The sequence below is a fragment of the Molothrus aeneus genome, chromosome 19 (assembly GCF_037042795.1).
Source record: "Molothrus aeneus isolate 106 chromosome 19, BPBGC_Maene_1.0, whole genome shotgun sequence".
Classification (NCBI taxonomy): domain Eukaryota; kingdom Metazoa; phylum Chordata; class Aves; order Passeriformes; family Icteridae; genus Molothrus; species Molothrus aeneus.
In genome coordinates this window covers 6650415-6678219 of record NC_089664.1, presented here as the reverse complement: position 1 = coordinate 6678219, position 27805 = coordinate 6650415, and the positions used below count along the sequence as shown (strand labels likewise).

Below are 27805 nucleotides of genomic sequence, written 5' to 3'. Positions count from 1 at the left end.
CGGAGCAAACAAACGAGGCAGGAATAAAGCAATAAAGCCCTCAATGCCGGACCCCGCGCGTGGCTGGGGTTTATTTCTTTCCCCACTTCTCCTCCGATGGACAAACCTCTTTTTTTTTCTTTCTTCCCCCCTGATTGCATTTCACTTGCAGCCCCGTAACAAAGCCGTCACGTCCGCTCCAGGGAGACGAGTTACAATTACCAATTGCCACCACAATTAGTGCTACTTCTTCCAGAAATTAGAAAGGGGAGCGGGAGGCTCGCGTGCGATTGATTGCTATTCATCCTGCTTTACGGTGACCTTGCTCTGGAGACGATGATATTCCTTCAGCCTGGAAACCGGGATTCGAAAAAAAAAAAAAATTAATTGTAAATTAACAGTAAGAACACACATTTCCTTTCAATTAATTTAAGCAGAATGAGGGGGCGTGAAGAGCAGGCGTTTGTTAAGGCCCGTACAGTTTAATTATTTTTTTTTTCCCCCACGAGATAATGTAATTAATCTTAGAGAAGTCGGGGGGACACGGAGCATCGGGGAGAACAAAGCAGTTAACAGGCAAAGGAAAAATTAAGAGCCCATTATGTAAATGCGGTGTGTTTTACAGCCCTGGAGTTGGGAGGGGTCTGAGAAATAAGTAAAATAACGAGGCTGGCTGTGCTGGGGAAGGCTGCAATTAAACAGGGCTGGTACTGGCGGGGCTGGTGGCACCCCACTGCTCAGGGGGGGCTTGCAAAGGGGGCTTGGATCACCCCCAGAGCCTGAGTGAGGATGGGGGAGCCCCGAGGTGCTGGGGAGGGTCCCCCTGGACCCCGCAGACCTGAGGGAGTTGATGTTGATGAAGCCGGTGGCATCAGCAGGCTCGTAGTCCCCTTGCACGTTCATGCTGCAGAGAGAAAGGCACTGTCACTGCCACGGGATCCCCAGGGGAACCTGGGCTGCCCTTTGGGAAGGGAGAAGGTGTGGGGGACCCCAGAGCAGGCTGCTCTGCCCTGCTGCTGCCCCCTCATCCGCTGTGGGGGGCTCAGGGCAGGGTCCCTGCCAGCCCCTGGGGAAGGGGCACATGGCTCAGCCATGCCCAGGCTGCACAGACCCTGCCAGAGACACAGCCCCAAAATTCCCTCCTTGGTCCCTCATGAGCATCGTCACCCTCCCACCATCATCATCACCCTTCCACCACCATCATCACCCTTCCACCATCATCATCACCCATCCACCATCATCATCACCCTTCCACCATCATCATCACCCATCCACCATCATCATCACCCTTCCACCACCATCATCACCCATCCACCATCATCATCACCCTTCCACCATCATCACCCTTCCACCACCATCATCACCCATCCACCACCATCATCACCCATCCACCATCATCATCACCCATCCACCATCATCATCACCCTTCCACCATCATCATCACCCATCCACCATCATCATCACCCATCCACCATCATCATCACCCTTCCACCATCATCATCACCCATCCACCATCATCATCACCCTTCCACCATCATCATCACCCATCCACCATCATCATCACCCATCCACCATCATCATCACCCATCCACCATCATCACCCTTCCACCATCATCATCACCCATCCACCATCATCATCACCCTTCCACCATCATCATCACCCATCCACCATCATCATCACCCATCCACCATCATCACCCTTCCACCACCATCATCACCCTTCCACCATCATCATCACCCATCCACCATCATCACCCTTCCTCCCCGTGCTCTGGCACTGCCCAGGGATGCTCACCCTGTTCCAGAGCAATCCTGCAGGGTTGGCTCTAGAAAAGGGATGGGATTCTGGGCAGGAGACACTGCCCCAGGCACGAACAGGGCTCCAGGCAGGCAGGGACAGCCCCAGGCTGGTGTGGGGGTTTATGGACCTGGCAGTGATTCCTCAGTGCAACACTGAGCTCATCCCCTTTCCCAAGGCAGCAGCCACCCACTGAATCCCAGCTCCAACAGTTTCCTACATCCCCAAAACACATGGCTCATTTCCCAGAAACCACAAACCTTAAAGCGGGAAGTGGAGGGAAATAAAGAAGAAAAAAAATAAAAAAAGAGTTTACAACGATTTTACCTCCCCTGACGGGCTACAGAAAAACCTCTGTGCTTTTATTTTTGCTCATTCGAGTGGTTCTGACCTGCTCTATAATTACGTTACTTTCTACCTACTGTGCAGAGGCATTTCCACACAGCTCTGCCTCTCACAGCTTTCTCTCGGGTTCCTGTGACGCCGTCACTCAAAGGCTTTCAAACCAGCGATGTAGAAATCAAAAAGAAAAGGAAAATGGTTGGAGACGCAGGGAGAATAAGTGCCCCTGCTTTTCTCTCCCTCTCTCTTTTTCCTCCGTCACACCCCCCTCCATCCTCCTTTTTTTTCTTCCCTCTTTTTTTTTTTCTTTTTTTTTTTTTTTTTTAATACTTTATTCATTTAATCTCTCCAAGTGAGAGTGCAAAGCATAATGAAGGGTTGGGACGGATTATTAGTAGCTGTTGATTTTGAGGGGGAGGGAAGGGGGGAAAAAAAGCCAGAGAAGAGAAAGAGAGAAGATAATTTGACTCCGACTGATCTAAACTCATTCGGGTGTATTTATGGCTTATAAAGTGTTTAGAGAGATTGAAAGGAGTTGAGGGAGGGCTGAGGGGGGAGCAAGCAAGCGAGAAAACAACACGAAGAGAAAGGGAAAACCAGAAGGGGGGAAAAAAACCAATATTGACTTGAAACATGGCTCATGCTTCAGCTGGATGCTGGGCTGGGCCCATGGTGTCACCTGGGGATGGGATGGGGTGGGATGGGGTGGGATGGGGTGGGATGGGAAGGGAAGGGAAGGCCGCTGTCACCACTCCTGCCCAGCGTGCCCCACTCACCTGACCAGCTCCTCGTTGTAGAGGGACCGTGGGGACTCCCTGCCCAGGATGTAGACGTGGCCCTTGAAGACAGAGAGGCGCACGGTGCCCACCACGGGCTCCTGCGAGCGCCCGATGCACTCCCGCAGGAACTCACACTCAGGGCTGTGCCAGAAGCCTGGGGGACATGAGATGGCATCAGCAAGGGGCCTGGGGAAGGCCAGAGGGGTCTGGGACCCCAGGGCAGCCTAGGGTGGTCCCCAGGCTAAGCCTTACGAGGCAGATCCTGGGAAATTTCCAGGGGAAGGGATGAGATTGCAGGACTGGGTGAGGAAATGAGATGCTGGGACACGCAGGCTGAGCCATGGGGATAGAGATCTCAGGTGTTTCCCTGGGATTCACACACAGGTTGAGCCATGAGGGATGGAGATCTCAGGTGTTTCCCTTCTCCTTGGCGGCCCTCAGGATGGGAGAAGAGGATGGAACAAACTAGAAATAGGCCATGGGGCCATCCCTGTTCCAGCTCTGCTGGGCAGGGGTGGTCATGTAGATGGAAAGGTTTGTTAAGTAGGTATGAAATTGCTACTCAAACATCACCATCTTGGGAAGGCCAGGCGGAGACAGACAGATGGACACAGAAATGATGGGGGGATCAGGTCCCAGCCCCCCAAGAAAGGGATGAGCCTTTCTCCCCTGGGATGGGCAGAGTAGGGGTCTGCCCCAAAAAGTCAACCCCAGCCTGTGGACTGTGCTCAGGGGGATGCAGCCCCACAGGAACACCTCACCCCAGCAGCTCTGGGAAGGGAAACCCCCTCAGCACTGGGGGTGCCAGTGGGGCAGTCACCCCAGGAGTGCCCATTCCCCATCCCAGAGGGATGCAGAGCAGAGTGCTCCCCCAGCTCACACAGCCTGGGCTTGCACTGGGCTGTGCTTTGGGCCACAGGGGTCTCAGCAGCCCCATTGGGCTGTGCTTTGGGGCACTTGGGTCTCAGCGGCCCCATTGGGCTGTGCTTTGGGGCACAGGGGTCTCAGCGGCCCCATTGGGCTGTGCTTTGGGGCACAGGGGTCTCAGCGGCCCCATTGGGCTGTGCTTTGGGGCACAGGGGTCTCAGCAGCCCCATTGGGCTGTGCTTTGGGGCACTTGGGTCTCAGCGGCCCCATTGGGCTGTGCTTTGGGGCACAGGGGTCTCAGCGGCCCCATTGGGCTGTGCTTTGGGGCACTGGGGTCTCAGCAGCCCCAGGTGTGCTCTCCACCTTCCCAGCCCCCCAAGGTCAGCGAGGCTCAGCGTGTCCCTGCTGCCTCTCATGGGGAAGTTTAACTTGTCCCCACTGTGGTCCCAGCACGAGGAGCTGGTGGCACACAGGGAAGCAGTGCTGGCACCCCAGAAAACCCCATCTAACCCTGACCAGCCTCCTCCTGCCCTGGCTCCAGGGGGGACAGCAGCCCCTGGCAGCCCAAATGCCCTGAGCTGAAGCCCAGGTGAAGAGTGAGTGTTGGGGTGATAGGCAGGCACACCCTGGTCCCCCAAACACATCCTGGGGGAGTGGCTGGGGCACTGCAGGTGCATGGAGGGGCCGTGCCCTGCCTGCCACCCCCACGCCCCTCCTGTCCCTAGGCAGGGTTATTAGCCAGGGAGTCCTGGGGGACCCGGAATAAAGCCTGGGAGATGTAGAAAGAGATAGAGGTGGAGAAAGAAAGAGCCCATTCACCGCCCTCCAGGCATGCCCCGGTTTTATCTCTCCCATCTCACACCGGTGCCCTCTCACCTTTCCCTCCCCAGCTGGGCTCTGGGGCCGAAGCCATTAAAGAAACAAATAATTTCTTTTGTTGTTTGGCCTCACCAGCCGCTGAGCAGGGCTGTATCCTGCAGCCTCGTCCCCGGGGTCTGTGTGGCCCTGTTCCAAGGCACAGCACCATGGTCCTGCAGCCCCTGAGCACCAAACCCACCTCTCTGAACTGACCCCCTCCGCCGGGGCACAGTATGGCTGGGGGATTTGGGGACCCCTTCCCTGAAACCAGCACTGCCATACCAGTAGCAACCCCAGCTCCAGGCAAACACGCTCCTTTTTTTGGTCCCCACCCTCCAGGTACAACTCTTCAACTGGCAGGATTGATGTAAAAATCCCCGCAAAAATAAACCCCAGACACACTAAAATAATAACCAGCTGCTTAAATCCTGACTCTGACAGCTCCAGGTGGGAGGAAGCATCCCCCCCCTCCCGACCCCCCACTGCAGACACTGGAAGCGATCCCCCTTAATGACCTCCCCACCATCCTGCCCTAATCACGGCGCAGGCAGGGGGACAATGGCATTTCCGCACCTGGAAAGGAGGGAACCGGCTTCAAAGCCGCCCCTCCACAATGGGATCAATAGGAACAGGGGGGAAGATAAACACTAATTCTCCTAAAAACGGGGCTGGCTGCAATAATGAGGTGTTAAAGGAAGGTGAGTTTGAAAGGCTGGCCTCGGGCACGGGGACCCACGGGTGCTTGTTGCACCCTGCTGGGGTTGTTCCTTGGATTTAGGATTGGCTGGCAGGGGAGTCTAGGACCAAACTGGGAATCCCTGGGGATTCAGCAGGAGGAGCCAGGGAAACAGCAGCCTCTGCCTGGCAGAGGTGGGGAGGGAGAATTCAAACCGTGATTCCCTGAGTGGCTTTTTAACCTGGTGGCTGCACAACAAGCCAGTGGTTAGGAATAAACAGACAAACAGGTTTATGCCTGAACTACCAAAAAAAAAAAAAAAAAAAAAAAGCCAAAAGAAAGGCAGGCCAGGTCAAAGTCTAATAAAAATGGCCAGAGGCAAGAGTGGCACTGGGGAATGAATGAGGGCAGGGGCTGTGATCCAAGAGGAAGGTGACAAAGGCTCCCCCAGCCCCTCTCAGGGCCCTAAAATGTGATTTAAGCAGCAAAGGGGCTCAGGCATTAAATGCCAGTTGCTGAGGAAGATGCAAGAGTGAATGTCCTTGGAGGGGAAGGTGACAAGCACTGGCACAGAAACTGCAGGGGAGAAAAGCCTGACCCAGTCCTGCTGGATCTGCTGCTGCCCAAAGCCTGAGCTCCCAAAATCAGGTAATTTCAGGGTATCTCCCCATTGAAAACCCCACAGGAATCACCCCAGCCCTTGTGGTTAGAGACCCCTGCAGTGATGGGAGGAGGAGCTGGGAGGCTGAGAAATCAGGGCCTGTGACTGACAAATGTTTGGCCATGGGGCAGGAATCTCCTGCTGTGGGGCCTGCAGGGGTGACAGCTCTGAGCACCCAGGTGTGGGCAGAGGGGCTTTGAGCCTGCTCAGGGCATTTTGGGCTAATCCCACTTCCTTCAGCTTAGCACCAGGGCCTGGGTCCGGCTGGATCCATGGAGCAGCCCCCAGGGCAGTGCTGGTTCTCCCCCCAGGTGCCAGGACAGGAGCTGCTCCCATGGCACAGGGCAAACGCTGAGCTGTGACCCCCTAAACTCACCCCACGCTCTGGGGCTGTGGCTGCTGCCCGGGAGGGAGGACACAGGGCTTCCCTGCTGGGTGAGCCACTATCCCCTCGTTCCTCAGGGCTCCCAGCCCTCTCCAGGCAGGGCTGTCCTGTCCCAGAGCAGGAGCCCCAAGCTGCAGTGCCCCTGTGTGGGCTGTGCACCACATAGCACAGCCAGGACCCTCCATCCCTCCAGAGAGAGCCCCCTGTGCCACACTGCCAGGGCACAGGGACACTCCAGAGCCCCCTGTGCCACACTGCCAGGGCACAGGGACAGCTCTCCATCTCCAAATGCCATGGCAGGTCTTGAAGTTTAACGTTTTGGTGCCCCCTATCCCAGATATGGGAGGCAAGGGCAGAGGTGGAAGGGGTTGGAGGTGAGAGCTGGGGAAAGGTGACACAAGAGGGGACAAAAGGATGGTGAATTACATCCAAAAGTGCTGGTTGGGATGAAGTGGTGGCACTGGGCTGGGAGAGATGCCAGGAGAAATCCTCATGGAATATGGCATTGCCTCCCAAAGGCAGGCACAGAGCTCCCTGGGCAGGAAAGCAGGCACAGTGTGGGGTTTTGCTCAGACCAAACCCACGTTTCTCCCCAGGAGCAGCCTCAAAACCCACACCTCAATTTTGCCACCAATGGGACCTGCAAGCTCCAGCAGCAAGGAGGGAGGATGAGGAGGAAGCTGCTGTGGCAGGACTGGACTGCACCTACCGTTGTACACCAGCTCTGAGAATTTCAGGGAGAGCCCCTGCTTGATTTTCCTCACTTCCCGGTCCATGGTGAAGGCCTCGATATCTAAATGTGCATGGTATAGGATCGTTCCTGCTGGGGTCTCATAGATACCTAGCCATTTTTCCAGGCAGGGGGAAAAGCAGAAAAAGAGAGAGAAACGAATGAGACCAAAACTGTCAGCAAATGACAAAAAATAATGACTTGGCTGACAGAAGGAGCCGTGGTCGAGCGCATTCAGTCTCAGCTCGCTGTAAAATGCATCTGTCATTATATTCATGCTGGGGCCGAGACAGTCCACTCCGCACCTTGCGGAGAAAATTTCTAGATTCCCCTCTTTGAAGAGGCACTCTGACGAGGCTAAATGACAGGGTTTGGGAACCGATCCCCCCACCCATCCGTGCCCAACGGTCTGCAGCTGAAAACCTGTAATTAGCAGAACGAGCGGGGCACAGGCATGGGGAGCGCGGGGCCCGCAGTGCCCTCCTCTCCCCGCGGCTGCCGGCAGCCAACGAGGCTGCCTGGGGCTGGCAGGGCAGCTCCTTCGGGCTGGGCAGGGCCCCCCAGTCCCTTCCTGCTGCCCCCCCCATTGCACAAGGCCTGGGGATGGAGGGTGTTTAATTATTTTGGCGTGCTGCTCCTTTGTTCCAGCCGTTCAAAGCTTGTTTTGTGCGTGGTGTTTAAATGAAGTGTGGCCAGGCTGTTCTCCCGTCCGTGGAGGTGGAAATATTGTGGGGAAATGCTGAGCTGGTCTGGCAGTGAGTATGTGATGGGAAAGGCTGCGAGCTGTCCACAGCCAGGGCTGCTCCACCAGCATGTCCCTGTCCCCTGCCTGCCCACAGCAATGGTCCCTTCCCAGTGCTGGGCATCTGCTGTGGTGCAGTCATGGGAACGGCAAAGGGCACAAAGTCCCCACTGAAGGGGATGTGTCCCCAACCAGCCCCAGCCCCAAGAGAGGCTGAGGGGAGCCCACAGGGCTCAGAGCTTCACCAGGCTCTGCTCTCTCAGTGCCACAGACACAACAGGAGCCACGAGGGCAGCAGCCCAAGGCTCTTCCATTACACCTCAGCCCAAGCAGTGCCCATGATTTCAGCATCCTACAGGACCACAGTCTGCCTGTCCCAAAGGAGAGCAACCCCTCCTATCCAGCCACCCCAGTGATGGCGCAGCCCAGTCCCTGGGGCAGCTCAGGTGCTCACCAAACATCCATTCCCTCAGGATGTGGGAGCAGACAGCCAAGTTAACACCAAACCCCAGCTGTCCCCATGGGCACAGCAGTGACACAGGGCCACAGGGAGCTGCTCCAGCCCCTTACTGTGGAGCTGAGCCCACCACTAACACAATTAATACAATTATAATTAACATTCCCTCTCCTTCCCCTTAGGGGCTGTTAAAGCCAGTTTGGGCTGAAGGTTTGGGAACATGCCTTGACCCCCACCTCCTGCCACTCTGGGGGTGCTGGGAGACAGGACCAGAGCGTGTCAGCTGGGGCAGAGGGGAGGGCAGCTGACAGCCACTCTCCAGCCTCTGCCGAGGAGACAAGAGACACCTTCAAAGTGACACTCGCGCAATCTCCAAGTGTCTATTTTCCTCTCCCCATGTTTACAGGAAAAAGACAGAGGTGTCAGCACTGCAGCCCAACGATGCTTCAATCACCCCATAATTACTGCTAAGGAAGGGGGGACGGGAGCAGGGGGGACAGGGAGGGAGGCAGCGCAGGAGACAGCTGCCGCTACTTAAAATTTTCTAATTTGTAACCTCGGCTGTCACTTCACCTCCATCGGAGCAATTCTGCTGTGCTGAGTGCAGGCTGTCACTCCCGACGTCATCCCTGGGACAGGAAGGGATGTGCTGCCTTCCTGAGGGGAAGGGCAGGGGGATGCTGTGCCCACGGGAAAACGCTGCCCAGATTTCCACCCCTGGTCCGGGGCTGGGGCTGAGCCATCAGGCCCAGTTTGGCCTTTTCGTTGCAGGGAAAGGGTTTTCCACTTTCCTCCTCCATCAGCTCAGCGCATCCAGAGGAGGAAAAAGGAGGGAGCCAAGGGGAGGAAAAGCCCCAGCCGCCGGCAGCGCTCGGCTTTTGGCAGTGGCCGTCCCCCTCCTTCCCTCTTCCTCCCCACTGATTTCATTTACCTCACTTAATTAGCCCCCCTTCGGAGTTAAAAAGATAATTTGATAATGAGGGTGTGAGCGGGAGGCAGAGGCAGGGCCGCGCCCCCCGGCCCAGCCGTGCCCCCGACCCTGGCACCCTGTAATTAGCCACCCTCCTGCCACTAAAACAAATAGGGCAAACCCGAGTTAATTGGGCTTGAAAGGCTGCGAGTGGTTCCGTGCCCCCTCGCCCATTAGGCCTTAACGAAGTCCAATTAGGAGCTTAGTAAAAATCAATGCAAATGAATTTTTCCTCTTCTCTGACTTCCTGGCACTGGGAGATGAGGAAGAGGAGGCACCTTCGCTGCCACCTCCACCACAGGGAAGGGTCTGGCCATGCTGCTGCCTGTGCCTCAGTTTCCCCTGCAGAACCCCGAATCTGCAGGGCAACCTCACACTGCTGGGGTTTAAAGGATTGTCTCCTCCAGGCCCAGCTCCCATCTCCTGCACCACTGATCCTAAATCCATTTGGAGTCCCAAATGCACTCAGGTCACATCCTGAGTTCCAAACCCCTGGAGGAGAGCAGGTGCCCACAGCCCCCTCCTGTTCTGACCCGCTCCCATCCCACTCTCCCTCTCTCTCCTGCAGAGCACTTTTCTGGGAGGTTTCTCTCAACCCCAAAAAGCCAACCAGGGGCAGGATCCCGCTCAAAGCAAGGGGGAGAGCCTTCCCCGAGGTCTCATCCCCACGGGGAGCCACCCCAGGGTCTCCTCCCTGCAGGGCTGGCCCGGACCCCCCGGTCCCCTGGCTCAGGAATGCGGCAGCGATCGCTCGGCGGTGTCACACAGCAGACAGACGTGACAGTTAAATGGGGTTTGGAGGAATTATTAAATGCTGGAAGGGTCACTAGAGCATGTCAGTGGCTCTTAAAAAAAATAAAGCAGTTTTTGACAAATTACTCAGCATCCTGAATGCAAATGCACAGGCTGGCGTGTGTGGGTTGGGGTTGTTTTTTTTTTTTACTTCCTTCCTTTGGTTTCAATTTGATTATTTAAACTCAGATCAAATGATTTGGGGTTTTGTTTCTTGCTCTGCGGTGGGGAGGAACACTGCAGGTTTAGTCTGACCAAAATATTTGCTGTTGTCCTGCACAGAGGGCAAGTTTAAAGAAAGGAAGCATCTAATTAAGTATTAACAAGATTTAAAACAAAATAGTTGGAGCAAGGAGTTGGGAAATGATGCTGAACCACCTCCTTACTTAGTTTTGCACTGGGGAGTTTGCTGCCTCCAGAGGTTTCCAATGAAATTGATCCCAATGGAAGATCAATATTAGGAGACTCAAAAATGCGTGGAAAAATCAAATATTTGCTTTTTTTAAAAAATCAAAACAGTAATTTGCATCAACTTCCTGTGGTTTGTACAGGTATTGGAGAGTCTGGCACCATCCAGGACCTTCCATGAGCATATCCCCACACAAGCCCAGAGCCTGGTGTGTTTGCTGTGGGGACAGGTCTCACCTGAAGGCACTGGAACCGCTGGGCTGGTGCCAGCAGTGGCAGCGAGTGGGAAACTGCTCTCATTAAAGAGCAACAAGGAGTCCCTGTCATGGGAAAATCTCTGCCAAAATCTGATGGGGAGGGAAAGGCTGTGGGCTGCTGGTGTGACCTGAACCAGAGCACCCAGCATTACTGAGCACCCACCATGGTTTTCCCATTTCTTTGTCTTTTCAGGGCAGTGCTCTCACCTCTGGACTTCATCCCAACGAAGCGATTCTCCACGATGTCGATGCGCCCAACCCCGTGCTTGCCCCTGTGAGGAGAAGGGAGGTTGCAGCAGTCCCAGCCCCACAGGTGGGTCAGAGGGGTGGATAATGGGGAAAAACCCCAAGTAACAGCAGGCCAGCCTCTGGGCAGCACTGCTGACCAGCAGCAGGGACCCCAGATAAGGCAGGTGATAAGGAAATGGATTTTTCTCTCCACCACTTGTCACTGTAGCTACCAGTACTGCAGGCAGCTGTGGCACCTAGGCCACTGGGCAAGGAGGCAGGACATGGCACAGCTGTATTCCCAAAGTACTTTTGAAACCACTTATTAACCATTTGAAAAGCGAACAAAGTGGAGAAGTTCATTCCCATTCACCACCAGGAGGATAAAGGCTGAGGCACAGAGGACTGGGTGGCACTTAGGAGGGGTGGGTGCCCTTGTGGGTGGCCTCATGGGTGCTGCTGTATTTTTGGGCAAACTCCTGAGCATGGGTCTGTGCCAGCAGCAGCTGAAAATGGGCATAGGGTGGCACACGGAAAGAAAACCCCCAAGGAGCTGCTGCTGTGGAGATGGGAATAGAAAAGGGCAATGAACCTGGCCAGCAGGTCTCCATTCCTTCAAAAAGTCAACTCTCCGCACAAAAAGGACACTGAGCCCTGTCAGGGAGACAGGGCAAGGCAAGATGTGAGAGCAGGGCATCCAGGACTGAGCTAGTAAAGGATGCCCTGCAGTGGGCAGGGCAGCTGGGCACACAGGGAGCCCAAAGAATGCTCAGAGGGCTTTTTAATCCTCCTCACACCCAGTGAGCAAAACCCTGAGGTGTTTATACCCTTGTGCTCCCGGCCTTGGAGCCCAGCTCTGCCTGCTGGCATTTATGGCACAAGTGGCACCATCCCATCGCTGACCACCGTCCCTGGGCTCACCAGGACGTGAGCATCCTGCTCCCACCCCGCTGGGTGCCCTGGGGACGCTGCCCCTGTCCCCTCTGCTGGCCGGACAGGGTGGCACTCACGCGATGTCGTTCAGGTACACAAAGAGCTCCAGCGCCGAGGAACGAGTGGCTCCGTCCCCAGTGTTGGTGACCTTCACTGGGACACCTGCAGAGGCGGGGAGAGAGGATGGGCAGGATCAGCCGGTGTCAGGATCCCCCCGGAACATCACCCCGTGGGCGTTAAATAGATGTGACAGATATGAACTCTAAATAACTTCTTAAAAAGGCATATCCAAGCTGGTGCGAGGGGGAGGCGAGGGGAGGGGGACCCACCTCGGGAGAGGAGCGAAATAAATAAATAAAAAAGGCCATAAAAACGTCACACCCCCCCCCCCTCCTTTTTCCTCTCTCTCCACCCTCTCTTTTTTTTTTAGGGCCTGTGAAATTGCAACCAGGCCCTTAACTAATTGAATTTCACGCTCCGCAATTGTCTTACGGCGCTGCACCTTCTGTCCCACCAGCCCTTGCTGGGGAGGGGGGACAGAGTGACAAATGTGTGTCCCCCCCTCCTCCCCTCGGCGGCACGGGGGGTGTCTGGGGGGGACCCCCACCCCGGGCTGCTCGCACACGCACGCACACGCACCCCGCCGCGGGGCGCTCCCCGCCAGGAATTCATTATTGCACCTTTTCTTTCTTTTCCCCCCTCCTTAATTTTTTGGGGTTTTTTTTCTTTTTTTTTTTTTTTTATTTTAAGGGCACCGGGCAGGAGCAAAGCAGAGCGGGGTGGTGGTGGTGGTGGTGATGGTGATGGGGGGGGGGGGAGATGCTGAATAGAAAGAGGCATTTTTCTTTAGCGGTGTGAAATGAGCAATAAATGTATTAGGAAGCTGACAAGGGGGCTGCGGAGCCCACAAAGAAAAGCGGTGCGGAGTTGGAGGCTAATCCCCCCTCCATCTGCCTTCCTCATTACCATTTAACGCACTATCAGTTGCCAATCAGCCTCAATGCCTCCCTTTCTAGTCTTTATTATATAGGCGCCCGCAAGAGCCCTGGCTAGTGATGGGGGCTGTCAGCTCCCCCCCAGCGCCCCCCCCCTTAAACCCCCTATTTTCCAGGGGTTTATAAACTCAGTTGTAAATTGCTATTAAATGTAAACTCGCGGCAATAATGAATCTTAAGCTGCTTCTCGGCGTGGGCCCCCCCACCCCGCGCCCTCCCCTCGCCCCGGCTCTTTCTCTCCTCATCCTCCACCGGGATATTGGCCGGGGTCCGCTCGGCGAAGAGCCGACAACGTCGGGGCTGTTGTTGCTGAAAGCTGCTTAGCCTTTGAAATAGTTAATAATTAGATTAAAACTTCAAATAAATTAACTAGGGGCTGAATGGGCTGCCGGGAGGGGGGCTGCTCCTTGCAGGGGGATGGTTATAATGGGGCTGGCTGTGGGGAGGGGGCGTCCCCTCCCAGCAGGGTCTCCCCCCCAGCCTGTGCTGGGCTCACCACTGCTGCCAGGCTGGGTGGTGGCACGGGGATGGCCGTGGCTGGCAGAGGTGGAGATGCTGCTCAGTGTCCCCTGCTCTGGGGCTGGGCCCTGCTGTGTGTCCTCAGGGATGCAGTGGAGCATCCCTGTCTCCTTCATGATGGCATCACCAGCCAGATCTTGCTGAGCAGCTCCCCAGCTGTTACCTGGCCAGCATCACCTGCATGCCCTCAGAGCCACCTGCAGGAGAGGGGATCCTGTGCCCATTGTGCCCTAATGGGAGGTGAGGGAGCTCAGATCCTTTTCCTCTCTCAGGGGGGTTCTCAGAAAGCCCCTGGGATCTGAGCAGACCCTCAAAGAGCCCTGGTGTGCTGCTGCACCATCCTCAGCCCCAGCGTCAGAATCAGGGCCCACCCATCTGCCCCCACTCTGGGGGTGCTCCCAGCTGCCAAGAGCCCCAGTCCCAGCTGGGAAGTGGAGCCTGGGGGCCCAGGGACAAGGGCCTGGCAGCAAGGAGGCTCTTACCCCGCTCAAACTCGATCTCCAGCACGTCTGGGGTGTCGGGAGACTTGGCCGGATCACAGGTCTTGGTGTAGAGCCCGGGAGGAGCCTGGTTCTGCAGGAGAGGGAGAGAACAGGGACAGTCAGTGGCACTGCCATGGGCAAGACTGCTGGCAGCCCCAGCCCAGAGTGCATCCCCCTCCAGGAGTGCATCCCCCATCCCAAAGCACATCTCCCATTCTAGGGGTGCATCCAAAACACATTCCAAAAACACATTCCCCATCCTAGGGGGTCATCCTCCATCCACAAGCACATCTCCCTCCAGGAGTGCATCCTCCATCCCAAAACACTTCCCCATCCTAGGGGGTCATCCTCCATCCCAAAACACATCCTCATCCCAAGGGGGCATCCCCCATCCCAAAGCACATCTCCCATGCCAGGGGTGCATCCCCCATCCCAAAACACATCTCCCATTCCAGGGGTGCATCCAAAACACATTCCAAAAACACATTCCCCATCCTAGGGGGTCATCCTCCATCCAAAAGCACATCCCCCATGCCAGGGCTGCATTCCCATCCAAAAGCACATCTCCCATTCCAGGGGTGCATCCCCCATCCCAAATCACATCCCCCATGCCAGGGCTGCATCCCCATCCAAAAGCACATCTCCCATGCCAGGGCTGCATCCCCATCCCAAAACACATTCCCCATGCCAGGGCTGCATCCCCCATCCCAAATCACATCCCCCATGCCAGGGCTGCATCTCCCATCCCAAAGCACATCTCCCATTCCAGGGATGCATCCCCATCCCAAATCACATTCCCCATGCCAGGGGTGCATCCCCCATACCAAAGCTCAGGACCAGCAGGGCACAGCACCGGCGCTTACCGGGGGCCCCGGGAACAAAGGGGTTGGCAGAATCAGCCAATTTTTCCCCTCAACTTGATCTCATCTTTTCCTCCACCGCCCCCACAGCTGGAGGCGGGCTGGCTGAGGAGAAGCAAGTCAGGCAGGGAAAAGCGGGGCGCCGGAGCGGGCGGGCGGGCCCCGCACGGCCCCGCACCGCGGCCGGGCTCATTCGGCACCGACCGAAAACGCTGATGAGGAAGCCTGACCCCAGCAGGTGCTCCCGGCACACCGGCTCTTTCACGGTGTCCCCGGGGTTAATACACACGGGGGAAAATAGAGCGGCAAAGCAAAAACCCATTTCAGAGCACATCAACCTTTATGTGTATATTTTTTTTTCTCTCTCTGAGATTTATAGGGAAGAGGCATCTTATCTCCATCAGAGCCAGGCCAGCAGAGGCTCGGGTGCCGATGGTGAATTGCTGCAATTGAAGTGCGTGCCAGAAGGGGGGTGGGGGCCGGGAAATGTAATATGAAAAAGCTTTCCGTCCCGGAGAACAAATGCTTTGCAATTTCACATGGCCCCTCAGCACTCACCCATGATGCGACTGCACAGGCTGACCCCAAAATACTTTCAGATCTGTGTTTGTAAACTCCTGCCTCCAGAGGGACTCCCCACGCAGCCACAGCTCCGGGAGGTGGAGGAGGAATGGAGGCGCAGAGCAGCCAGGGCACTGCAGCACCATGGAGAGTTAAGCAGCCTTTTAAAGGTGGCAAACTGGTATTTCCCCACCAAACCCAGCTGGAGCTCTGGGTATCTCTGGGCAGGGAGGCCCTGCCTGCTCTCACCCACCCAATGCCTGGTCCATGCTCTCCCTGTTCCTCTTTCCCTTTTTAAACCATGATTCTGCTCACTTAATCAAATCATGGAACAGTTTGGGATGGAAGGGACCTTTAAATGTCCCTTTACCTCCCTTCTCTTGCATTCTAGCAAGGAAAAAAATGATAAGGTATAAAGCAAGTTAGGAAAAAAGCCCCATAATAATCCATCCAAAAGTGATTGCTTAAAAAAAAAATAAGCTTTTTAAATGGAAAAGTAATTTCTCTACAGAAGAAGTTTTCATCTAAAATTTTTCCAGACTAGCAACAAGAATTCTAGTGAAAACTTCAATTTATTTTCGTCCAAATGTATTTATATTTGCTGGTCCACTGCCATCACCTGAGGGAACCCCACACAGCTGCAAGGGAACCCCACACCACCCTCCACACTGGGGGGGACCCCTTGCCTCACCCCAAACCTCGGGGTGCACATCCCAACACCAATCCTGGCAATACAGACACAGCTACCCAAGCACCCACTGCAGCAAACCCCTCCTCAGTGCCCATTTAATGTCATTTTTGTCCCTTTCCCTCGTTTTAAGGGACAGGCACTGGCAGGCAGGCGCATCTCCCCCGTGCCCCCACGCACAGATTACACGGGCTGTGGATTTCAATTTTACATCGTCTGGCCTTTCCTAGCCCTGATCACACTTATTAACTAGATGAACCTGTGAGAGATGATGAAAAACTTTGAGTTCAAAAGGAAAAGGTTGAAGGGGGTAGGAGAAAAAAGACCGGAAAGTATTAAAAACTCTTTACTAAACATTGGAAGTCAAAGTCAGGTAGTTTCCAATTTTCCGAGCCAACTATGAAAACCTCTATTAAATAAAATAACTAAATAGAAATAAAAGTGACATTTGGCTTGCATTCCATCATTACGGTGTGAGTCTGTCCTCTTTTTATTCTCTCTCCTAAAAGCACAGTTCAAATGACAAATAGTTTGTTGCAGTGTATCAATGCCTTCTATTTATCCCTCCCCGCAGGGGGGCTAGTCCTGCAATGTCATCTTTAAAGGGAAGAGAGGAAAAAAAAGGGGGGCAAGAAGAAGGGGAAAAAAAGGGAAGAGTGTGTGGAAAGTGAGAGAGGGAGGGGGGAAGAAAGAAGCAAGAAAAACGGGGCAAGAAGAGAAGAAATTGGAAGCAAATGGTCCATGAAGTAAACCGTGATGCAGAGCTATCGATGCCGCAAATGGTTTATTCATCCGGCTGATATTGTTGTGCCCGGGACTGAATGAACTCTTTCAGAGTGCCATATGAAGTTAAAGCAAGTAAATTTCTATCTTTCTCCACATTAGCTGCCTCATTGCCCTTCAATCGGGCCTCACAGAGGCAGAAAATAGCTCAACCATCTGCTTTCAAATCCCTGCGTTTGGCAGGCCCCGGGGGTTTGGGGAGGGGAGCCCGCCGTGCCTGGCACCCCGGATCTTGCCAGGGCCACCTTGTGCCCAGCACCGCTTCCCGGGCCGGGCAGGGGACAGCGGTGACAGGGACAGCAGCGACAGCAGTGACAGCGCGCTCCGGGGAGCCACCCCCAGCACTGCCACAGGGTGAGGTGCCCGAGCCGGGGATGCTCCGGATGGGGTCAGGGCACGGCGCAGCCCCGTTTGGGAAGGGAACGGGCTTGGCAGAGCCTGGGGAGAGGCGCTGGGTGCGGCGGCTGGCTCGGGATGGGCGCGGGTCAGGCCCGTGCCACCTTCGGCTGAAGCCGTGAGCGCCCATCCCGCTGCCAACCACCGTCCCCGAGGAGGAGACCCTACAGGAGCCCGGCTCTGACCCACAGACACCCCTCGGGAGGGCACCAGAGGAGGAGCAGGGCCCCCTCTCCACCTTCACCTTCCTCCCTCCCCGCCGCAGGCACGCGTCAGCCCCGCTGCGGGAGCGGCTGCGGGCACGGAGCTCCAGCGGCTCCGCTCCCTCTGCGCCCGCCTTCCCCTCCTCTCCCGGGCTGTCTAATTAGGCCTGATGGATAGTTTAAATAGATAGTTTAAATAGATCGTTTAAATAGCGGCCGGGCCGGGGACCCGCCGGAGCGTGAACGGCGCAGGCAGCGCCAGCAGCACCGCGGGCACGGCTCGCACGGCCGGAGATGTGGCGCTGTCACCGGCAGCGGTCCCTGCTGGTACCCAGAGCTGGTGGCCCCCATGGGTGCCCACAGGGCCTCCAACACCACCACCCACCCAACGGGAGGTTTTAACCTGCGCCTCCATGGAGAGCGGGCTGGCAAAGCGAGGAGGGCTGGGGGGGCTCAGGGGACACCCCGAACCTCTGCCACCCATCACCAGCACCGCGTGTAACTGCGCCTTTAACGCTGCCCCGCGACTCTGTCCCCTCCGGTGTCACCCTGGTCCCTGCCCCTGTTCGAGCTGGCCATGAACGCGCCGGGGGCGGCGGCGGAGCCTCCCCGCACACACGGGCGTGAAATTTCCAATTAGGCTGCAAATACACGAGACGCCCCCGGCCCCGTGGCTGCCGTGATCGATTACCTTGGGGTTCTCCAGGATCCCGGCTTCGTAGCTGCAGCAGGCAGGGAAGGAGAGAGAGAGGTCACTGCAGCACCTGCAACTTTGCAACCCCAAAACCCACCGGGATGAGACCCCCGCTCCCACCCACCCCGTGAGGATGGACATAAGCACACGTTAAGGATTTCCAGAGCATTTTAGCAGCAACCCTGAGAGGAGAGGCAGGCTTAGGAGAGTCCAGGAGATGAATGCTGCCACGTGGAATGTGGGTAACTAGATAGAGAGGGAGGATTGGAGGATTTGGTGTGGTCAACATGTGGTGGGGCAGCCTGGAACAACGGATGTGCAAAGGGCTGCTCTGGACACGTAGGTTGGAGGGGACTGGGGCTCCAGATCTCAGGTCTTCACCTCATGGGAGCTCCCCACCTGCCCAGCTCCTCACCTGATGTGCATTAGGTTCTCATCCATGCTCCAGGGTGTCTGAGGTGTCACAGGCACTGGGATCCCATGTTTCTGCCAAGAAAGGGAGAGTGGGGGTAAGCCAGCCTGCAGGGAAGGCCAGCCCTCATCGATGCTGGCTCCCTGCAGGATCAGCCCCAAAGGCACAACCCATGGCACCAGCAGGGCAGCACAGAGCGAGGTGCACTCCAATGTCCCTGAGCAACATCAGCTGCCACCACAAGGGCCACCTCAACAGGGACATCAGGGACACTGTGTGGCTGGGTGGGGGGAGAATGGCCATCCCAGCCCTGCCACACGCTGAGGAGGGGCCCCAGGGCACCCCGTGAACCCCAGAGATGGGGACACCAGCACAGATGTTGTCTGCTTTTCCCAGCTCCAGGGCCAGGATGGTACCATGATGCTCTCAGGTATCTGGTGGGATTGTTGGGATGTTCTTTGCAGGGCCAGGAGCTGAATTTGATGACCCCGTGGGTCCCTCACAACTCAAAATGTTCCATGGTTCTGTGATTCCCCCAGCCAGGCTTCTCAGCAAGGAGAGGTGACACTGGAGTCCCCAAACCCACAGGAAGCTCTAGAGCCTCCAGAGGACAAATGCTCTGTCACAAGGGGACAGCAGCACATCCTCAGAGCCTTGTGCAAACCCATGGGGCAGCAGACACACCCCAGGCAGGCTCAGTGCCCAGGGACGTGTGGCCCCACAGCAGCTGCCTGGCCAGCAGGACTGCAGCACCAAGCCCAGCTCCCTAACAAGGTCACCAGCCTGCCATTTATCCACTGACACTTCAATGGGGGAAATTGCCTGTGAAAACGAGGTGAATACGTGGGGGAATTAGCAGGAGAGGTGACGGCAGCTCTGAAACTGGAACCAGTGGGGATGTCACCCACCCTGCAGGGACACTGAGTCACAATGTGGGGTGGCCATGGCAAGACAGGGATGGGGACAGCAGCTCCCACTGAGCCTTGATGTGTCTGTACAGCCTGGGCAGCCCTGGCATTGCAGTGTCACCACAGCAGGGACGCAGTGAAGGGCTCAGCTGGGCACAGAGGAGCAGGAGCTGAGGGGACATTCCTTGTTTGCCAGGAACAGGGGAAGGAAATGCTCGTGGTTGTTGCATCACAGCCCTCAAACCATCACCTGAGGAGGGAACAAGGTTCTGAGATCTCCTCATGCTGTAGAGAGACTGACTCAGCCCTGCTCCTGGGGGGACATGGCCTCAGGCTCATGGGTTCTGATTTGCTGGTTCCCCACCATAATTCCAGCATAGGACCTGCTGAGACCCCTCTATTATCCAATCTAGACCTTCTCTGGCACAGCTTAAGTTTTTTTTTTCCTCTTGCCCTATCTTGTATTTGTGAGAAGAGACCCAGCATTGGCACAGCCACCTCACGTGGGGTGTACAAATCCATCTTCCAGACCTGCACACCAGTGATCTTGAGCTGACTTGTGCCCTCTGCCAGCCCTCTCCTGGCAGCCGGGGAAGCCAGAGCTCCCCAACCCATTTCAAGTCCAGACCCAATATCCACAGAGCCTAGGCAGCCTTTGCAGGAGCCAAAGGTGCCAGCACCAAAAAGGGATTTTGTTCTCAGCTTCACTGGCTCTGCCTGTGGCCAGGCTATTCCTGGGGCAGCACCCGGGAGAGTTTGGCTGCTCTCATTAAGGTGTGTGAGAATGAAGCAGCCCCTGCACAGATTTGCTGCCAGAGCAGGGCTGGGTTCAGCCCCTGGGCAGCAAATCCATGGAGAGAGCTGTGCCACAGTGAAACAGAGCCTCACTTTCCCTGGCACCAATGGAGCCCCAAACAGCATCATTTTCCAATTCCCCCAGCACCAAGGTGAGCACGTGCATGTGCTCAAAGGACCTGGCCATGCATCTCCCTCTCCTCAGGATGAAAAAGAAGGGAAACCACCTTTTTTTTTTTTTTTTGTTACAGATAACCAAAGACTGAAAAGTACTTAAACCCTCACCCACAACCTTTTGCTCATGGAATGGGGCCCCAACCCATTTCATTTCCCTTCCTCCCCCTTCCCAAACAAACAAAACAATCCCCACAACCAAACAAAACCCCCAACCCCAAAACACATGTTCCATTTTCCATATAATAAAACCATGGTGCTCTTAATAACTCCCCTATTTGACAATTTGTTTGGCAACATATGGAAAGCTCTCGTAAACTCTCCCCTTCATAATACAGCAGCAGATGGCAAACACAATCCTCAACACACCACGCTCTCCTGGCAGCCCTAATGGGCTCAGAGGGCTCCTCACCCCACGCCACATCCCTCCAGCTCCACACCTCTCCTTTCCTGAGATTACCCAGGCAGCTCCAGTGGCAGCTATTTAAAAACCTGAAGCAATTTTCTGGTTTATGCACAGAGCTGACTTTTCCCTTTTGATTGATTGAGCTGAGTTGTCAAGCATTTCCATGAAGTCGCTAAAAAAGAAAGGTACCCTGGTGGGCACATAAAAACCTGATGCAAAACTTCTAATATGTTTTATTGTAACTTGTACTTCAAAAAGGAAGGGACAACAAAGGTGAATGTATTTGCTTTGTCTGTTACACAAGTCAGGGAGCTGGGACCCGTTTCCTTGGAAAGAGGGTTACAATTAATAGCCAGGTAATTATGGGGCTTTTAGAAAGGAAGGAGAAAAAGAAATAGAGGAAAGGGGGGGTGGGGGGAACTCTGACCAGGAGTCTCCTGAGTGGTGCTGCAGGGATGTAGTGCAGGGTGTGCTGCTGTCACCTGCCAAGCCTGGTAAGCATCCTGTGGTGGCCCTGAGCATCCCATGGTCACTCCAAGAATCCCACGGCTACCCTGAGCTTTCACAGCCACTCTGAGCACCTTTTGCTGCCCTGGGCATCTTGTGGCTACCCCACACCAGCTCCTACCTTGGCATAATCCATCAGCTCACGGCGTCCAGGAAAGCGCTGGTAAAACTCAGGCAGCCTCCACGGTGCAACAACCTGGCAGGAGAGCAGGAGATGAGAATCCCCCTGCCCTCTTGTAGCCCCTGGGAGCCAAGAGCCACAGGGTGTTGCTCCCTCAGCTGAAATTTAATCTCCCAGCACAAGGTGGGAGTAAACCAAACCCCGACCCTAACCAGGCACTGGATGCAGAGGGAAACAGGCAGCATCGATTAGCCAGCAGCTGCCTTGGTACTGTCTCCTTCCTCTGTGGCCTCGTGGTGTTTGGGGTAAAAATAGGTCAATTAAGGATCATTACAGCCCCCTGAAATGCCAAAACGTCGCTGAGTGCAGCTGGTGGCTTGTTAAAGTGAGGCAGGGCCGTTTGCACGGGTGTTAAAACAGAATTCCCAGCAGCTGCAGAGGGCCAGGAGCCCGGCAGTGGGGAGGCAGGGGATGGGTTTGGGTGCCTTACCTTGATCTTGGGACACAGGGCATAGCAGCTGAGCTCAAAGCGAACCTGGTCATTGCCCTGAAACAGGAAAGGAGGTGCTGAAGGGTCACCCCAGCCCAGGGTGTGACACACACACACTCACTCACACTCACACTCAGCCTCTGAGGAGCTGCTTGGCTCCAGCCACAGCTGCCCCTTGGGCACAGAGGGTAAGGATCCTCTGCCCTGATCATTCCTGGTCCATCTCCATGGCCGGTTGGAACCCCAAGCCACCTTTCCTATAGCTTCTGATATGTGTTCAAACCAGATTTGGGTATTTTTCCCCCCAAAGACATCAAAGGACAAAGAAGGAAGAGGGCAAGGTGGGGGTAAGACCACAGTGAGCAGAGGGATGCAGAAACTCATCATTAAACAGCTCCAAACCTCCCTTTACCTTAATTGTCCCTTGCTGATTAGATCCCACTAATGAGTCCAGGTAGCTGGGAAGGGGCAAGGAGCAGCAGGAAGGCTGGGAATTATGAGCACTTCCAAGGGAATAGCACTCACTGAAACCTATTTTCCACCCTCGCCACGGGGTGTATGTAAGGAGCCCCACTTCCCTGCCGTGGGCCTGGAGGATACATTTACACCGGGCTGGGCATTCCCCGAGGACTATTACACACATCCAGCAGAGCACTCATCTCCCTCCCGGGCCCGGGCCTGTCCATCTGCTCGGCAGCGGGATCCGCACCCCAGATGGTCCCATTTAAGGCCCCGCAGCCGGGTCGAGTTACCGGCAGTCAGTTCGTCCGTCCCTGCCCGTGCCCGCGGCTTAATGGCTTGGGGAGTGCAGCCACCGAGGGTGGCCCTGCCAGCAGGGAGGGCTGGTGGCACCTGGGGGCAGAGGGGACACCGTGGCGTTGGGGGTGCGCTGCTCCAGGGCACCTCTGAGCCAGAGCTTTCAAGCAAAACTCACTGGAGATGGATAGGATGGACAGAAAGGGGTGCAGGGACCCGACTGCAGCAGGACAGACAGTAATTCTGGTCATGTGTCCCCCCAGCTGCCCCTCTGCCCCATCTCCTGGCTGCTGGCAAACCCTTCGGCAATCTCCTGGCTGCATTTAACATCCCCTTTCTAGCAGGGTCCCCGCCGCGGGGACCCCCAAACCCATTGCGATCCCCCGGGGACCCCAAAGACGTCACCTTAGCCCCAGGCACGGGCTGTGGGAGGAGGAGAAGGAGGCACCGGCAGGTCCTGGGTTCACCCGCTGAGCCCTCACCTGCGCCAGGTGTCCCCACCCCGGCCGGGGCAGCGGCTGGAGGTGTCGGGGGTGACCCACGGCCACGTCCCGCAGGTCCCACGGCCCCACCACGCTCCCCGAGGGGGATTCCCCCTCTCCAGGAACGGGCTGGCCCCGAGCATCCCTTTGCCACGGTCTCTGGCTGCCTCTAGCGGCAAAGTGTCCTCCCTGCGGCCAGCGGGGACAGCGGGGACGGGGACAGGAACAGCCGGGACAGGAACGAGGACAGGGGCAGGAACAACGGGGATAGGGACAGGAACGGGGATAGGGACGGGCACAGCCGGGATAGGGTCAGAAACGGGGACAGGAACCGGGAGAGCCAGAACTGGGGACAGGAACAGGGACAGAGCCTGGGACAATCGCACCAATTCCAGGATGCCCCTGACCGTGCCGGCTTGTGCTGGCTCAGTCTCAGCCGGCTCCTGGCCCGGGCAGCCTCAGCATTTTGACATTCTTGCCAGACACAGAGTGCTCAGCTGTGACTCCAGCCTTCCCAACAGCGAGACGGAACCGAAATTGGGCACAGAAATCCCAGAAGCGAGGAGGAAGTGTTGAAACACGTTGGAGTTTTGCACAGTCCCCCCCAAAACACCCTGTGCAGCCCTCCGGGCACCCCCTGCTTGCCCCGCAGACTGAGCAGCTCCCCCACCCGAGCACCTGGAGCCATCCCTGCCCCGTGCCCGTGTGCCCCCCGCTCACCTTGCCCGTGGCCCCGTGGGCGATGTAGGGCGCTCGCTCCTGCTGGGCGATGCCCACCAGCCCGCGGGCGATGCAGGGCCGTGCCAGGGCCGTGCCCAGCAGGTACCGATCCTCGTAGAGCGCGTTGGCCTGCACTGCCGGCCAGATGAAGCTCTCCACGAACTCCCTGCTGACGTCCTCGATGTAAACCTGCCAGCAGAGGGACCCAGATGGAAGGGCTGCTGCAGGGGAAACCCGCTCTGCAGTTTTAGGAACAGTGCAGCAAAAATCTCTTTGCCTCTCTTTTCCTAAATGGCACTAAAAGGCTTTGGGGCAAATTCTCTGGAGAAGGATTTCTCATTGGCACAATTCCCTCCCTGGGGTGTGCGAGAGCCCAGGGTTCACCCCCGTGGTGGGGAGCAAGGGCAGGGATGCTGTGTTACCTTCTTGGCCCCCAGTGCCAGTGCTTTCTTTCGTGCTGCCTCAAAATCTTCCTTCTGCCCGATGTTGGCCTGAAAAGCAATAAAAAAAGAGACTTGGACTTTGTGGTCTTGAAACAAGACTATAAAACCCAGAGCAAGCCCAGTTTGGCACAAGGCATCACGTGTGGCATGACAGAGTCTGTGGTGGCTGTGCCTGAGTGAACCCAGGATGGGCAGGAGGGGAGTTCCACCCCCTGAACTGGATATCTCAGGGCCATGCCCCCCTCTGCCAAGCCCCTTGGCTCTGCCCTGCGTCCCTGCCTTCATTAGCAGAGGGTCATTAGCTGGCAGGACAGGCTGTGCCACACAGGGCTGGCAGCTCAGCAGAGCAGCAATGAGCTGGGCCATGGTTAACCAGTGCTAGCAGGGTCACACCCACAGCACACACACACAGCTGGACCCCCATTGCTCACCCAAGCCCCCCCAGCCCAATGGCCCAGCATCCCCTGCCCCCCCAGCCCCTGGGGACAGCCCAGAGCTCACCAGGTAGGCGATGACATCGTAGCCCTGCTCCTTCAGCCACACCAGGATGCAGGAGGTGTCGAGCCCCCCGCTGTAGGCCAGGACCACTGTGCCCTTGGACTGAGCCATGGTGCTGCCAAAGCAAAGAAAAAGGGGGTCATGAAGCCCCTGCCCTTACTGCAGCCATCAGCTGAAGCAAGAGCCCTCCCAGGCTGCAGGGAGCCAGGGCAGGGCTGGGGGCAAGAGAAAAAGCCACAGCACTGTGACCATGACCAGGTTGTGGCTCTCAGCCAGGGAGGACACCCTGCCTGTGCCCCAACCTCTGTACCCTGAGGTGGCTGGAACAACGGAGGAGCCCTCCCAGCCAGGAGGGTGGCTTTGCTCTTCCCTTTTCTCCATGCTGGCAGCCCCAGCACAGCCTGCCCCATGCTCTGCACGTGCCCTGCAGTGCTGGGGAGGAAGGGCTCAGGCACTGTGGCAGAGGCACAGCTCAGTGCCCTGCTCTAGCACAGCCCAGCACGTCCTGCCCGTCTGCAGAGCTGCCTCGGGCTCAGCCCCCGTGCCCATCAGGACAGCAATGGCTGCAGGGCTGGGGGGCTTGGCAGCATCCCCTAGAGCCCAGCCCAGCCCCAAGTCTAATGAATGCTTACAGAGCATTTATTCTAATTGTGCTGCGGTGTTTTCTGCCAGCACCAAACTCCTACGTGGGGATTCAGCACCTTTCACCCCCCAGCCAAGGATACCGAGGACTTCAGCCAACAACGGGAGACAGTGAAGGGTGCAGCAGGCTGGATCTCAGGCGAGGGTTGGGGCTCCTGGGCAGGAAGGGGCTCAGGACTGTCCCTGCAGTCCCCAGGCCAGGCTGTGAATCCCAGGGCCCCACGAGGAGGCGATGCCAGCTGACCCTTGGCCGGGGGAGGCGGACGCGGCGCCGGCCAAGCCCTGTCCCGAGCCACTTTCACAGCGCTGCCGCTGCCAGGTCAGCACAATCCTGCTCCTGCAGGCTGCTCCGGGCCGTGCCTGCCGCTCGGGGCCGGCCCACCCAGCAGCTCTCCCAGGGATGGATGGGGTTACACCCGGGTGTGCTGCAGAGCCAGCATCCCGCGGGGCGAGGCTCGGAGCCAGCCACAGGCAGCTCTGCGCTGCTCCTGCCGGGTTCTCGCCGAGGAACAGAGCTCTGGCAGCCCCGGACCCTTCCCCACGGCTCCCCGAGCCTGCCCGTGCCCGTCGGGCTGTGCCACGCAGGCAGCACCCGGTGCCCAGGCTTGTGCAAGCAGCGTTTCCCCGTGGCTGTGCCAAGCTGGGTCCCTGCCCAGCGAGCTCCAGCCGTCCCCTCCTCACCGGGGCATTTACAGGAAAGCAATCTCAGTTCCCAAAACGGCCCAGCCCAACCCTGACGCTGCTCCTGCGGCTCCTTTAGAGACAACTTCCCTCCTTTAGTGCCAAACTCATCCCCGCTGCGGCCACCAGCATCGCTGTGGTGGTTGCCAGCCTGAGTAAGCAGCTCCGAGAGCAGGCACACTCGCTCCACCAGTGGCCCAGCAGGGCGATAGGGAAATGCCTCCAACTTGTGCCTGCTCAGACCCGTCCCAGTGTCGCAATGCCCGAGGGGCCTGGGGGCACTTTGTCCTGGAGACGCATCCTGCATCCCAGAGACGGGGCGGGACCAGCAGCGCTCCCCGCTCGGGAAACACGGCTGGTGCCAAACCCTCCTGCCCAGGAAGGGAGAGCCCCGAAGTTTCGGCGGCAATAAATCAGAGCAAACAAAGCTCGGTGAAGGGGAACGCGGCGGGACTTTCTCAGCCCTTGTTGTTATTCCGTAGCGATTTCCGTGTGAGTTGGGGCAGGGATTTTGCTGCTGGAGAGAGGCTGGGGCTGCCCTGCGCCAAAGGAACACGGCGCTTTCGGTTTTAAAACCAAGAAAGAAACGGAAGGAGGGAGGAGAATAAAAAGGCTGAAACTTTGGTGAAGAGAGGAGCTGTCTTTGCCAGCCGGGTTGCTGCCTGAGGGCTGGGATGGAGCAGGCAGGAGAGGCTGGAACAGGCAGGAGGGACAGGGACAGCTTTTCCAGCAGCAGAAGCGTGTGCTCAGTGCTGCTGGGGTTTTCTTCAGCATCACTCCTCCACTTCGTGGAGGTCCCATCCTGCCCCCCAAAATCCCCAGAGCACAGAGGGCATGAGGAGGTACCAGCTGAGGTCGCAGTTCCCCTCCCTGAGGTGGCCAAGGGGACCCTCAAGAAAATGGTACTCACTTGGAAGCTCCCCGCCCATCCCAAGCTGAGCTGGGAAGGGTTTGACTGCAGTCTGCACCGTGCTGGGGAGGGGCTGGCACCCCCCTGCCCTGCGCCACAGCCAGGGCTGTGGGACACCCGTGGGTGGGTGGAAATGGGACAGACGGGAGGAGGGGACATCCCCCAAGGCAAAGCCCCCCCTCTCCCCCCGTGCCGTGCCCACACTCACTCACTCCCGGTGTCCGGCTGCCCTCGGTGCTCTGGGCCGGTGCCTGGAGCATCCTCCCCCTCCTGCTGCTCCTTTGTACCGGGCTCAGGCGGGCGGAGCCGCCGCAGGACAGTCCCTCCTTGGGCACCGTCCCGGGAGAGGCCCTGAGCTCTTCCTGTCCCGCAGAACGGGGGGAGAAGCTGCCCCCGGGCAGGGATGGAACCAGCCCCAACCCCTGCGGGGCTGCTCTGGGTCCTGCCACAGCTCTCCCCCCACTCCTGACCTCCTCAGCAACCTCCAGAGAGCACCCACGGGTGTCACCCCCCCCGGGAGGCTCCACGGAGCCACCTGCCCCCAAGGAGTGGGAAAATGGGGGCAGAGATGGTGCCCTGCAGCACCTGACTTTCCTCCCCGGACAGCAGGGAGGGGAAGGTTGGGTTTATTTGAACCTCCATCAGGAGGCAATGCAGGAGGGGAGGGGACAGGGCAGAGGGCTGTCCAGGGGGCCAAACTCACCTTTCCCCCCTGCATACCCCCAGAGCACCCCAGACCCACAGTAGGCCTGGCTTTGGAGGACAGGAAAGCTCCATCTCAAAGGACAGAGAATTTTAGGGGAATCTCTGACAGGTG

General features: G+C 57.1%; 1 protein-coding gene across 2 annotated transcripts; it reads right to left on the bottom strand.

Annotated features, from left to right (window-relative positions):
* Positions 1-44: 44 nt before the first annotated feature.
* Positions 45-27292, bottom strand: ASS1 (argininosuccinate synthase 1). Of its 2 annotated transcripts, none has more exons than XM_066562863.1 (15): positions 27197-27292; positions 24759-24870; positions 24237-24305; positions 23815-24003; positions 21857-21913; positions 21367-21441; positions 18459-18529; positions 18041-18071; positions 13859-13949; positions 11940-12024; positions 10909-10973; positions 7055-7186; positions 2896-3052; positions 818-883; positions 45-331 (listed from the first exon to the last, which is right to left on the bottom strand). In XM_066562863.1, exons 2-15 carry the CDS (start codon positions 24864-24866, stop codon positions 277-279), a joined length of 1251 nt encoding a protein of 416 aa, XP_066418960.1. In that variant the 5' UTR covers positions 24867-24870; positions 27197-27292; the 3' UTR covers positions 45-276. The 2 variants fall into 2 exon arrangements, with proteins under 2 accessions (XP_066418960.1, XP_066418961.1); XM_066562864.1 differs by having other exon boundaries at positions 27201-27251.
* Between the last annotated feature and the right edge of the window lie 513 nt (positions 27293-27805).